This window comes from Notamacropus eugenii, chromosome 2 (genome assembly GCF_028372415.1).
Source record: "Notamacropus eugenii isolate mMacEug1 chromosome 2, mMacEug1.pri_v2, whole genome shotgun sequence".
Taxonomy (NCBI): domain Eukaryota; kingdom Metazoa; phylum Chordata; class Mammalia; order Diprotodontia; family Macropodidae; genus Notamacropus; species Notamacropus eugenii.
Window position 1 is genome coordinate 214,066,420 of NC_092873.1, and position 13,990 is coordinate 214,080,409.

The window sequence follows — 13,990 nt, forward strand, 5'->3', positions numbered from 1 at the left end:
ACTGTACTTAAGTTACCTAGTCTGTATCCCTAGGAACCCCTTGAACTTGGAGCAGGAGATGCCTCACTTTCCTAGGGGAGGCTCAGCTACCCCCCCATAGAGCTCACTGTTCCATGCTCCAAAGAGAAGAGGCAGAAAGCACTTGTCTCTTCTCCCTTGTTCTCTTACCTTTCTGTCTTCCACTCCCCCCATCTCCCAATCTGTAGCAGTACCTTCAGCAAAATGTCTTTCAAAGGAGTTTGCGACAGGGTGGAGAAGGAGAAGAGGGAAGAAAGGACACACAATAACAAAATTTTCTTCTAAAGAGAAGGAAGGCCAGTCTCTGCTATGCTCTCCTACAAATGTTGTGCTCAGGGTGATATATAAATTAATTATATTTTCTGAGGGCTCCCTCTCTTCCTGCCCCTTACCTCTCCATCCTCCCCAAACCCCCCCCCCACACACACACCCTAGGCACAGAAAAAATGACAAAGAAATAGGGTTCTAGAACTCATTGACTCTAAAACCTAGTCAAGTAAGCAATAAATCAGCAAGCACCTACTATGTTCCTGGCAAGATGCTAGGTTTAGGGTATACAAAGTGAAAGAGTTCCTGTTCTTTAGAGGTTTACAGTCTAATGGGAAAAGAGGTAATTTATGATGACAAGATGGAGAGAAGAAAGAAGAAGAGGAGGAGGGAAGAAGGGAGAAAAGAAGGAAAGAAGGAAGAATTTCTTAAGTACCTACATTATTTAAGGCACTATACTAAATACTTTACAAATATTATCTCATTTGATCTTCACAACAGTCCTGGGAGGTATGTGCTATTATTACTCCAATTTTATAATTAAGGAAACTGAGGCAGCTAGAGGTTAAGTGATTTGCCCAGTCAGTAAGTATCTGAGGTTGGAAATGAATTCAGGTCATCCTGATTCCAGGTCCTGAACTTCATCCACTCTAACACCTACCTGCTCCACATGAGAAATAAGATGAGGAAGCAGTACATGTAGGCATGTGAGCCACCCAGTGCAAATGCACTAGGATGATAAAAGATATGGAATAATATGTATGGAGGAAAGTAATGTGTAATAATATTGGGGGAGAGGGGGTATTGTACTTTTCTCCCCGGGCTGCTCTTATCTAAGGAAGTCTCCCTCCTCCAGGACCTTCCACAGTTGGTGTTTACTAATTAATCTTCAAGTCAAAATTTAAATATTCTTGTGGTAACATATTTTTTAACAATCACTTTAATTTTGTAGCTACAGAGAGGCAATGTGGTACATTGAGAAAAGAATATCAGGTCTGATCCTGGCTATGTCATTTGCTACCTAGGTGACTCTAGCAATCACTCACCTTCCTGGGCCTCAGTTTCCTGCTCTGGAAAATGAGAGACTTGGACAAGATGATTTCCAGCTCTAAATTTATGTTCCTATGAACTGAAAAAAAAAAAAAAAAGATGACTGGGGGTGAGAAGGAACAGTCTTCCTTGCAGTACAGTAGGCTCTGCTACATCATTCCAATTTGTTTTCCCAAGGCAGGGTAGGCTACTTTGTTTTAGCACTGAGGATAGTGTTGACAATAGCTTGTCTTCAGCAAGGGGTTCTCAGAAAGGGTCAGTACATAGAAGAGTATCCGGGGACTTGGAGGTGCTATGCTGAGGCCCCACTGTAGACTCAGAGACCTGTATTTCAGGCTGCCCTGCGGCTGCCCGGCAATCAGAATCCTTGGGGTCTTACTCTCAGAACCTCTGTTTTTGTGCCATCATTACTTCGCCTAGCCTACACCTTACCCTTGGGATCTGGGAAAGGATACTTAAGAATAATGTCTATAAAGAATAATTTAGAAAGTTTGCTCCCAAGTGAAGAAAAAAGAAACTGTTTCCTGACAGTGCAACAAAATATGAATTTCAGCATCATGTTAGTACAATCCAAAATACACGGACCATATGGACAAAATTCATGAGAAACCAATCTCGCTTTATTTTAACACTCAGCAGAATGCTTCATCCCTACCCTTTCATCTTCTACTCAAAGCCTTCTACCTTAGATCACATATGGTTTAGGAACTTCGTGATTCATTCTTCGTGAACTGCAACTGCTAATCTTTATTTCTTCTTTTTTAAAAATCTTGGACATGAGAGGTGGCTTCTTTTTTATTTGAAATGAAATCAAGTAGTCAATAATAATGTCAATGATAATTAAGCGCCTACTATGTGCTAGGCACTATGCTAGATGCCAGGGATGCAAAGACAAAAGTGAAACGGTATCTACCTATTCTCAGAGTGTTTACATTCTTTTAGGGGACGCAACAAATGATAGTTATAGAGATAGATGACAAACAGACAGACAAGATACACAAAAGGCATACAAGATAATGGGGAAAGGGACTAGCAACTGGCAAGGGGGTGTACAAGGTGATGCTTCAGCTGAATCTTAAATGAACCTAGGGATTTTAAGAGGCAAAGGTGAGGAAGGAGTATATTTCTGATGATAGAGAACAGGCAGAGAGATAGGAGATGAAGCTACACAAGTGAGGAATAATAAGGAGGTTGGTTTAGCTGTCTGAAGGGTAATTGTTTGTAATAAGCCTAGAAAATTATACAAATTAGTACATCGTATTAATGAATGAAATGCTAGCATCTGGGATGAAGGAGAATCAGGAAAAGCTCTTGCAAGACTGCTGGATAAAAATCTTCACTGGTCCCTCCAATCAGGGTCAGTAGTAAAATTCTCAGGATCAATGTCTCTCAATAGTTTGTTTCCATACACTTCCAGATCTAAGCTGTCTATGTAGAAATATCAAAAGGACCTGAGGTACTTATGACTACCATATTATTGAAGAGACAAGCTACTACTTGCCCCTCCTACCCTTCTAGACAGGCCACTTCAGCAGTAAGTAGTGTCAAGTCACATTAAATACTCCAAGCAGAAAATGTCCACTTAGACAAGTAGGTCAACTAAGTGGGTTGACTTTTTTCCAATTGTTTTCTCAGGGATCACAGAATTGGGTTAAAGACCAGGACTATAACTTTGATTGGGAGTTTTCTGCTTATTTTAGAACTTAGAAAGGGGGAGAATATGACTTGGGATTTGCAATCTGAGCATTTCTTCCTCAAGTCCTCCAAACATACTCATTCTGTGAACTGTGGTCACTGGGTATTATGAAAGAAATTAAGGTATAAATCTTGCCATTTTTTTGTATGCCTTTAGCCTGATGGACTTCGCTCAACACAGTTCCCTTCGGTATCCCCACCTCATGACACCATTTTATTTTCATGCTAGCCAACCAACCTGGTACAATCTACAGGGTTCATCCTCTAGGCTGAACAAATAAATGCTAAGGTACAAATGAATAGAATTTTATCTAAAAGTCCTCCAGTACAACATTGCTAAAGTAGAAATTCAAGACCAACACTGTTAGAATAGAAAAGATAACCAGTAACAAGCCCAAACATCCTCAAAACAAAAAAACAAGCAAAAATCCGGTTTCAAGACCTTTACTGAATTCAGTTGCTATACTTAGGAAGGTTTGATGAGATTCACAAAAGCATTTTTTGGGTCAGAGGGTCATTTTCTCCTCTGTCTGACCAAAATACAGCTGGGACTATATGGTAGACCTATGAGGAAGAGGTGGAAACTTATTTCTCCTTGACTAATCCTTAATGGTGCAGCTCTGATAAATATTTTCTTATGGCATTAGAGGTGGTCAACTGAAAATAAAAGCTTTTAGCCAGAAAAGGAGAAACTGCTTAATCATGATTCACATGTTACGCAAAAGACTCTATTTTCCTAGAATTAATGAAAAAAATCTGTTGGCAATAATTTTCGTACCCTACAGAAGAAATGAGGAACCTGCGGCCTTGAGGCCACATGTAGCCTTCTAGGTCCTGTTGTTCTGTGTAGTTTAGATTCAGTCAAAGGGTCTAGAGGACCTAGAGGGCTACATGTGGTCTTGTGTCTGCAGGTTCCCCACCCCTACCCGACAGTTTTTGGCAACAATAGGCTTTATTTCATAGTCCAATGGAAAATGGGTAGATGGTGCTTTTTTCTTCTATAGTTTTCACACAACTTCGTCATTTTTCCACTTTGAAAAATAACTGAACAATGAAATGTTTGTATTGGCCATCCTTTCAACAAGATGTATTAGAACTACATCTATCCATACTTAAGATACTTTAAATTTTTGTCTCTCTTAGCCTCATTGCCCACAGATGGAGAAGCTGTTCAGTCACTCTCCAAAGTAATTCAGCTCATAATTCATTGCTGTCCTTATTAAAGTCATTATAGAACTAGATACTGGAAGTGACCTCAGAGGTCATCTAATTCAACCAACCTTCTCATTTTATAGATAAGGAAACCAAGGACCAGGGAAGTTAAATGATTTGCCCCAAATGGCACAGGTAGAAAATGTTAGAGATAAGAAATGAACCTATATCCTCTGACTTCACAGGCAATGTTTTTTCTAGTATGCCACATTTCTTTCCCATCTCCCTCCTCCAAACACAATAAGCCCACATTCCACCCAGGTTTTCCAGCCCCCCCATATATTTTTTTTTGCCCCACATATAAAGCAGAGTTTTCATTAACCTCATTATTTGCCTAAATCTCTCCCAATAACAAACCCTCCATGTCTGTCCTTAATTTTTGGCAGCAGTGGTCCTGTGTCTTCATCTTATCTTTCTCATACAAGGGGAAAACATGTAATATAGTTCTTTGTTGCCTCTATAATCCTTTCTTATGTGAGCTGATGCTGTTGGTAAATGAATGCATTACCTCCCTATTTGTAATGTGTTTTTATCTTGTGGGAATCATTTAAGATGTCAATGAGTGTCCACTACAGAAAGTCAGTGAAGATGGGAAATTAACAGTAATGTTCCTTCCTTGCCGTCTCTGCTCAGGCATAGACAAATGACAACTGAAATCCATTGTAAAATGCACAGTATATGTCTGCTATGTTGTGTATTCATGCAATCTAAGCACTCTGGAGTTGCTGCTTGTTCCATAGCAAGAAGATAATAGCTAGTACAAACCAAGAAATAAAGAGGAAAGCCAAATGTGACCCCATGCTGCTATAAATCCACTGAGCCCTGTAAGATTAGACATTATTTCACAGTAGAGAAGTCTAGGGTCTCCCCATGACAGTGTTATCAGGCTACAGACCACAACTGCCATCTCAACCAGAGAATAATATTACTGCAACATCACTGGCTGGCCTTGTTGAGCTCTTAGAGAGAGAGTTAATGAAGGAGGCAAACAAGGAGATCCTGAGAGACAATAACATTTGCTTAATGCTCCTAATCATCCCATTTCAGTTCATTCATGGCTGCAGTGGGTGGGAGCAAAGTGATGGTCATAACCAGTCAATTTCCAAACCTCATGAATTTTTTATTTGTATTTTTGACATTTCATCAGCACGTTCACTGTCCAGGTGGACGAAGACAGAAAACATATGCAGAACCTGACAGTGGAACAGACTATTACCATTAAAAAACTCTTTGTAGGAGGTTCTCAGTCTTCATTTCAACCTCCCCCACTCAGAACTATACCTCCTTTTGAAGGCTGTATATGGAATCTTGTTATTAACTCCATGTAAGTAAACCTCCATTCTCTTTTATTATTTGCACCAAGATTATTATAACTATTGCACTGTGATCACTTGCAATGCAACTAGTGAAATCAAAGAAGAGGGAAATATATGCACATATGTGATAGATTGTATTTGTATAAATATCTTTATGTATTTTATATTATACATATGTATATAAATTTTATAAATTTCCCCTAGTAAGTGTTCAATAAGTGTTTTTTTTTCATTTGTTCATTCATTCAGTTTAGCCTCTTATGGGAGAAATAAGTTTGATTCTAGGCACAAATACACTTTGGGAAACAAATAAGGAGAAAGTTAAAAACATTGAATCCAAATTCAGATTTATATTGATGGACTTCAAAGCAATAACTAGAGTGACTAATATTTGCTGTGAGTGAGCAAGACAAAGAAATTAAGGTATAAATCACGCCATTTTCTTGTATCCCTTTAGCCCGATGGACTTTGCTCAACCAGTGTCCTTCAAAAATGCAGACATTGGTCGCTGTATAGATCACAAACTTGGTGAAGGAGAGGCTGAAGTAACTCCAGAACAAATTGTTTTCCCACCTGATTCTGGCCTTGAAGAGGATAGAGAACCCACACCAGCCTTTCCTAAATTCCCCTCTCCACCACCTACACCTGTTCTCACTCATGTAAGTCTTTATATTCATTCAAGCATCAAGATGGGAAATAATAACATTATTACTGGAGAGGAATAATAGGTGCCTCTGAAATACTACTATTTAACTGTATTTCTTTTTTGGGCTAATCATCTTTCTCAAGAAATGTAGGTGAGTCAAACTAGATTGTGTTTTGAGACTCCACAGGCTAATGTTTCTTTTCCCCTAAATAAAGCTCAGATCATCAGGTTATGACATCTTGAAGTAGGAATAACCTTTGAAATAGGAATAATATTTAAAATAGGCATAATTATTCTTCTTCCAATTCATTCATTCCATGAACTCAACCCATAGGAGTTGAAGTTTCACAGGGTACATCTAAAAGGCTGCCTATTGAAACAACATCGATGACAGGCACGACAATAATGATTATGGTAATAGCTACCATTCATATAGCATTTTAAGGTTTGCAAAACACTTTACACGTGTCATCTGATCTTCACAACAACCCTGGGAGCTAAGTGTTATTATTATCTCTATTTGACAGTTGAGGAAACTGAGGCTGAGAAAGGTTAAAGTGACTTGCCCAGGGTCACATGGCTACTAAGTATCTGAGACAGGATTTGAAACTCCAAAAAAATAGTCATTTTTCTGGCAAACAGGCAGACTTTAGAAAAACCTAGAAAGACTTATATGAATGGATGCTGAATGAATTGAACAGAACCAGGAGAACATGATACACAGTAGCAGCCACAGTATGCGAGGGCTGGTTCTGATAGACTTAGCCCTTCACAGCAATGCAAGGACCTAAAACATTCCCAAAGGACTCATGATGCAAAATGCCTTCCACATCCAGAGAAAGAACTAGAGTCAGACACAGAATGAAGCAGACTATTTTCTCCTTTGTTGTGTTTTGTTTTATTTTTCTCATGTTTTCTGTCATTCGTCTTAACTCTAATGTGAAAATGTGTTTAATAGAAATGTATATGTAGAACCCATATAAGACTGTATGCTGTATTGGGGAGAGAGGGGGAGGAGGGGAAGAAAACTTGGAACTTATGGAAATGATTGTTGAAAACTGAAATCAAACAAATTAATAAATTTGGAGAAAAAACAAAAAAAGTCATTTTTATCCAATTTCAACAATCAACATTTTAAAAGCACATGCTCTGTGGAAGACTCTGGGCTAGGCAACAGATATATAAAGACAAGACAAAAGAAAACAAAACAAAACAAAACACAGCCCCGCAGGTGAAGAAGGTTACACTCAATTGGGATGACATAATGTGCATAGAAATACATGGATACACTGGTTTCTGTAAATGTCACCCCTGGCTTCCATCTATCTGTTCTAATTCTGCCCTTGGAGCATTAAAATCTAATCCCTCTTCTACCATGACAGCCCTTCAGAAGTTTAAAGACAGCTATTATGTCCTCCCTAAAATGATTTTTTGAGCCTATCCTCTTGGCCATGAGCTTTCAAAATCACTGTAAACGGTTCCTCGAGAACCTCTGAAGTCTTCCCTTTACCCCAGGATGTAATTTCTTTAGGCCTAGAGATACAATCTCATTCCAACAGGGCAGATATAGTTTTGTTGTCATTGCTGTTCAGTCATGTCTGACTCTTCCTGATCCCATTTGGGGTTTTCTTGGCAAAGATGCTGGAGTGGTTTTGCCACTTCCTTCTCCAGCTCATTTTACAGAGGAGGACCTGAGGCAAATGGGCTTTAGTGTCTTGCCTAGGGTCACACAACTAGTCAATTCTGAGGACAGATTTGAACTCAGAAAGATGAATCTTCCTGCCTCCAGGTCCAGCTTTCTATCCACTGCACCACATAGTTGCCCTATTACACTTTTAATATTCATTATTTGTAAAGTGCTTAGCACGGTGCCTGGCACATAGTAGGTACTATATAAATGCTTATTTGTTTCCCTTCTCTTCCCATTCCTTCCAGATGGAAAACCATTCTGGTGGGGAAGAAAGTAAGAATCAGTGATTCTGTTTTCTCTCTGCAGTCGTTAGCATGATACCAGGTCATCACTGAAGTATGGATTTGGAGTGAGAAAAGACCTTGGAGTCCATCTAATTTAAACCCCTTATTTTACAGATGACATAATTGAGGCCCCGAGAGATGTAGTACTTTGTCCAGGGTCATAGCAGAGTTGGAATTTTAACACAAGCCCTTTGATTCCAAATCCAGTTCTTTTCCCACTGTGCCATACTATAGTGGAAAAATTGCCCTATTCAATAGAAAGTCCAATCAGAAAACCCTACTACCTAGTCCTAGCCTGGGAAAGGGGAAACTATATTAATATAGATATCTCCTTTCCTTGTTAATCTTCTTATTTTGAACATAGCAAGAAAGTCATTTTATTAACTGGGACATTTTTTTCTAAGCTTCTCCTGTCTTTTTTTTTCTCTTTTTGGCCATCGATTATGTGTGCTTCCTTCAGTCTTTTCTTTGTATAGCTTTTTGTGTACATACCTGAGTTCATTGGAGCATTCTGTATGTAGTCCCATTGGTTTACTTCAGTCATAGGACTTAGAACTGGAGGAAATCTTAGAAAGCATCTAGTCCAATTTTTCATATGAGGAAGCTGAGGCTTTGAGGAATTAAGTGACTTGGCCTAGTTTAATAAGCAGTCATGGTTCTTTAATGCCATTGAGGTTTAAACCTAGATTCTCTGACTCCAAAAAGAGTGCTTTTTCTGGTACATCATTAATGTTATCCCCTTTTCTTCTTTGAGATTACTAATGATAGAGAATCAGAATTGCACATTTTGGTGTCTTCTATCCCTCTATTTTCTCAGAGGCAGCTGGTGACACAGTTGATAGAATACTGGGCCAATAGAGCAAACTTCAGATCAGGAAGACCTGAGTTCAAATCCAACCTCAGACTAACTCTGTGATCCTGAATAAGTTACTTAACTTTGATTTGCCTAAGTTTCTCAATTGAGATAATGTTTTTTAAATAAACATATATGTATATATATGTATAAGAGCTCTTAATATAGTACCTGGCACATAGTAGACAGTATAATATAAATATATAATATATAAATATGATATAATATAAATATATATTCCCTTCCATTTTCCCTCTTAGAGGCAGCCATGGTATAATGGTTAGAGAGTGGTGTCAGTCCCAGGAAGACTTGGGTTCATGTCCTAACTCTCACACAGAGAGGTAACTCTGAGCAAAGCATTTAACCTCCTAGTGCTCTTCTAGGCAACTCTGCAGATGCAGAAAACTTGCCAACCATATATATTGTCAGATGGTTATATAATAAGCATTTTTAAGCACCTACTATGTAAGTGTTATATATACAAAACAGGCAAAAAAAACTGTCACCACTCTCAAGGAGCTCATAATATAATGGGGAGACAACATGCAAAATCTACATGGTCTTTATATACAAATAAGATATAGACAAGAGAAATAGGAGATAATAAACAGAGGAAAAGTAGGGAACTCTTCATCTTGAAATTCCTCTACATCAATAAACACAGAGATCCAGTGTCTAATCCTATCCACTGTAGAATTAATAGACATGGAATTCTGTTTTCCATTTCTCTGAACTTCTGAAAGGATGCTTTCCTAAAGGCTAGGGCACATATATAACTATGCCCAGCTTTCCTTCCCTTAACTGTTACCCACTCTAAGACAACATGATGTCATCGTTAACCCAATCTTCCAAGTTTGAAATCCTATTGATCACTTTTCTCATTTCCTCACCTCTCGTATCTAATCAGTTATCATGTCCTATTAATTCCAGCTCCACAGTATCTCTTCTATCTCTTCCCTCCTCTCCATTTCCTATAGTCACCATATTAGTTTTGGGCTTATTATTAAGCATGTATCATATTTTGTATTATAGATATTGTTTGGGAGTGCCGGGCAGGGACTGCTGTCTTTTGTGTCTTTGTACCCTCTTAGAATACTACCTGAGACACAATAAATGTTTGCTGGAATGAATTAAATATTGTCATATCCAGAGGTGTTCTGGAACTAGCTCCTACCAGCTCATAAGAACTCACTGTGAAATTTTCAGCATAAGCATTTACATCTTGGAAATCAGCAGACACTACAAATCAGGATTGACTTTTTTGTTATGATGACTGTCTAGCCTTAAGGAAGTGATGGAGAAAATGATAATAAGGAATATTAAACTTAGAAGTATATCATAAGTGCATTTTTAAGAGCTGGTTGTTGAACATTCACTAGTACACAACTGAATATCCTCTAGTAGACCCAATAAATTTCATTAACATAGAGACTGTACTGTTTAAACTCGCTATTGCCCCTAGTCCTATCAGCAGTGCTCTACATATTTTACGGTGAATCATACCCGTAATTTCACTGATATGGAGAAGTCCCTGATAAAGAAACTCTAGATACCAATGCAGGTTGATACATGCTTTGTGTCTTAAAATCTTGAAAAGTCTCTTGGAGGACTGAGAATTTAAGTTGAGTGACTTGCACAGGGTCACACAGCCATGTCAGAGACAGGAATGAAATTTGGGTCTTCCTGACTGTAATACTGGTTATCTAACCATTGCACCACAATGCCTCCAATTGTAACTCTCTGTACATAGACAGTCTTCATTAGTATTGTCATCATCATCGTCCCTAGCATTTTATTGTGAGTGTGTGTGTGTGTGTGTATAATATATATGTGTGTGTGTATGTGTGTGTATATGTATTTATATATGTGTGTGTATGTTTGTATATATGTATATGTGTGTGTTGGTTTTGTCTCACTTGATTCTCACAACAATCCTGAAAATTAGGCACTATTATGTTACAGGACAAAAAACAGGCTCATAAATGGGGAATTAAATTCAACAAACATTAGCAACCTGTTCTTCCTTGTGAGATGGAACTAAATCCGGAATAGTAGTGTCTGATATAGCCTTAAATTAGGAACATATATAACGCAACCTATTTGTAAGTTGGGGACTACATATATACATACACATACAAATATACATATACGTATACACAAACACACAACCATATATATATGTATATGTATATATATGTATATACATATATATACACACACATACATATATAAGCCAGAAGTCCAGCTGGTTAAAACCTACTCTTTTTCCCTAGAAAGTGCCTCTCTGAGTCACTTGGATTCTACTAATCATTGCAGCAGCTACCTCCTCCCTGCACTCTCCTTTTCTGCCACCCCCAAAACACAAACCAGGATTGCTGTTTGTATTTACCACATTCTAAGGACAACTCTATGCCAAAGCATACCCACGTGCTCAACAAGCTCTAGAAACGGTCCTACCCCATACAGAGGATTCCAACATTATTTCCCAGACAGATCCAACCACAGAACCATCTGTGAGCAGAACCCACAAAGGCTAGTCTGGGGGACCTAGTGATACAACACAGAGTACCCCTGGGATAAAGGAGAATTGGGAAAGTTTGAAACAACGTGGAGGGAATTAAGCCTGTTTTCCTACTGACAAAAGATTGCTTCACACTGTTTTTGAAACATTCATGTCTTCAAATTTAATATTTTAAGTGGATACTAGCACTAATAGCAATATTTTCTCATAAAACCTCCATTCTTATCAGTCAGAAGACCAAGATTCTGAGAAATACAGTTTAAAAGTTCCCTGATTATAGTCAAATACCCCCAGAAGGGCACTTGATTCTTGAGCACAGAGGCAATACTGTACTCTGATTGTCAAACTCCTATGATATTTCTCATGGTGGGGAAACATTTTGTCCAATGGTAACTAGTCCTCTTGAAGTATGCATTGTATTTGTACCAAGTGTTTGTTTATGACTTGCTTTGCTTGAGTGGGTTTATATGCCCACAAAGTTGAACTTTTAACCTCAGTCAAGAGGCTGAAATGTGAAAGCTGGGAGAGTACGTTGAACTAGGTATATTAAAAATATCATCGTATTGGGTGGCCCAGAAAGCTATTTCTCTTTCGGGATTGATGCTGCTGTTTTAAAACCTAGTACAGCATTTTCCTGAGCAAAAAGCAAATATGTCTAGACACTGATGATTATTTAAAGGCAAAATGAACAAAGACTCAGTACCTCAAGAAGTTCTATTTTATTCAGTCAACTGTTCCAATTGTCTAAAGAAGACTTTGCTGTGTCTCTAATTCCCAAGAGCTCATGGTCAGTGAATTGACCATACTTTGATTCCCCACTAAACAACCCGGGAGTCATCACTCTTTAAAATATTAGAAGTAGTGTGAAAAACACCCAAATGCTAAATCTCGGCATTTGCTCATTTATTTATTGGAGTATGTTATAAATGAGCATACTACTTTCTGTAACTTTTTTTCGCAAATCAATTAGCAAGTTTATGAAATCTAGGAAGGAGAAAATGGTAGGTTTTCCCTTCCCGTTTAACATTTAACCATACTAATGACAAATCCAAAGATAATCTTGTTCAAGTCAGATTTGAAGAATAAAACCTGTATCTAGCTCGTTACTCTACTCCCCAGATGTTCCCGACAAATGCTTGCTAACTAATTAAATACTAGGCAGAGATCAAAAATTCATTTCACCGGGGTCATCCATCCACCCGCAACGGGAAATGACTATTTCTTCTTACTGACCTGAAATGATCAGAATGTGCACTGAGGGTGAAAAAGTTACTCTTTCCATTATCCATCAATGGCTCTGGCTACTCCAATAAACAATTCACTAGAACAGCAGTCATTGTCTCTAATCTACACGGCCACCTAAGCCATCCAGTGTTAGTCACTTTGCCAGATTTAGAATCTTCGCCCAAGTAGTTATTCGGTAAGCTTCTTGCCTTGCATCTTACAGGATAAGACAAGTAAACAATAGACATCGTGTCTTGATTTTTTTTGGTAATTTTCCTCCTCTGACATTAGTAGCACTTTTGATTTATGACCACAAGGTGGCAGAATTGTAACATGTTGAGATTGATTTGCACTCCTGTAACAAAGGTACTCATTGCAATAGGGGTTTTTTAAAGTGCTTTCAAAGCAAACTGGACAAAAAGTGTCTATGATGAAGCTGGTGTACTCCTTTACTTCATGTTAATGTGAAGGATGTAAAGCCATCTTATAATATGCATTGAAATTAATGGTCCTTTTAAATCACCTGACTATAATCCCTCTCAATTTCTCACAAAAAAGCTATCTTTATTCAAGACTGAGAATTAGCCCTGAATCTTGGATGACAAAATGTCATTTTTTTTCTAGTATTTAGACACATTCTGGTTCTCCTTTGAAAATAAGAAGGAAAACCCTTGCCCTGAATTTGGAGCCTGAGGACCCATGGTTAAATCAAATGCTTATTAACTATCTGACCTTGTATCTCCTCTCTGGACCGCAGTTTCTTCATCTCCTAAAGAAAATAAGATTGACCTAGATGAATTTTTAAGACCTTTTCCAGTTCTAACACTTACGATTCCTACTAATTGGTATCATAAAATGAATGCTCCACAGCCGCCTGTCTATAATATAGGGAGTCGAGAAAATAGAGAGGGCACCTAAAGGAAAATCCTTTCTGAAGGTGGTAACAACCATAGTAGAGAATCCTGATACCTTGATGATGTAGAAACTGATGGACAGATGGAGTGTCACTGACCCTTCTTTGAAACAGTCCACTGTCCTCAGATATAAGCCCCAGAGGTCCTACCCATGGGAAGCCAGGGCATCTAATCTCATTAAATGGTGAGTTCCTTGAAGGCAGGGACTATCTTTTACCTCTTTTTGTATCCTAGTGCTTAGCATAATGCCTATATGTAGATGATGCTTAATAAATGTTAATGACTGACTTGACTGATCTA

At 38.2% G+C, this 13,990-nt stretch overlaps 1 protein-coding gene across 2 annotated transcripts in view; it reads left to right on the forward strand.

Annotated features, from left to right (window-relative positions):
• The window catches only part of LAMA2 (laminin subunit alpha 2), a 795,715-nt gene that overhangs the window by 764,095 nt on the left and 17,630 nt on the right, over nt 1–13,990 (forward strand). For both annotated transcript variants that reach the window (XM_072637652.1, XM_072637653.1), the window contains 2 exons: nt 5,390–5,566; nt 6,016–6,217. In XM_072637652.1, coding sequence (XP_072493753.1) covers nt 5,390–5,566; nt 6,016–6,217 — 379 coding nt within the window. The remainder of the gene's footprint in view (nt 1–5,389; nt 5,567–6,015; nt 6,218–13,990) is intronic.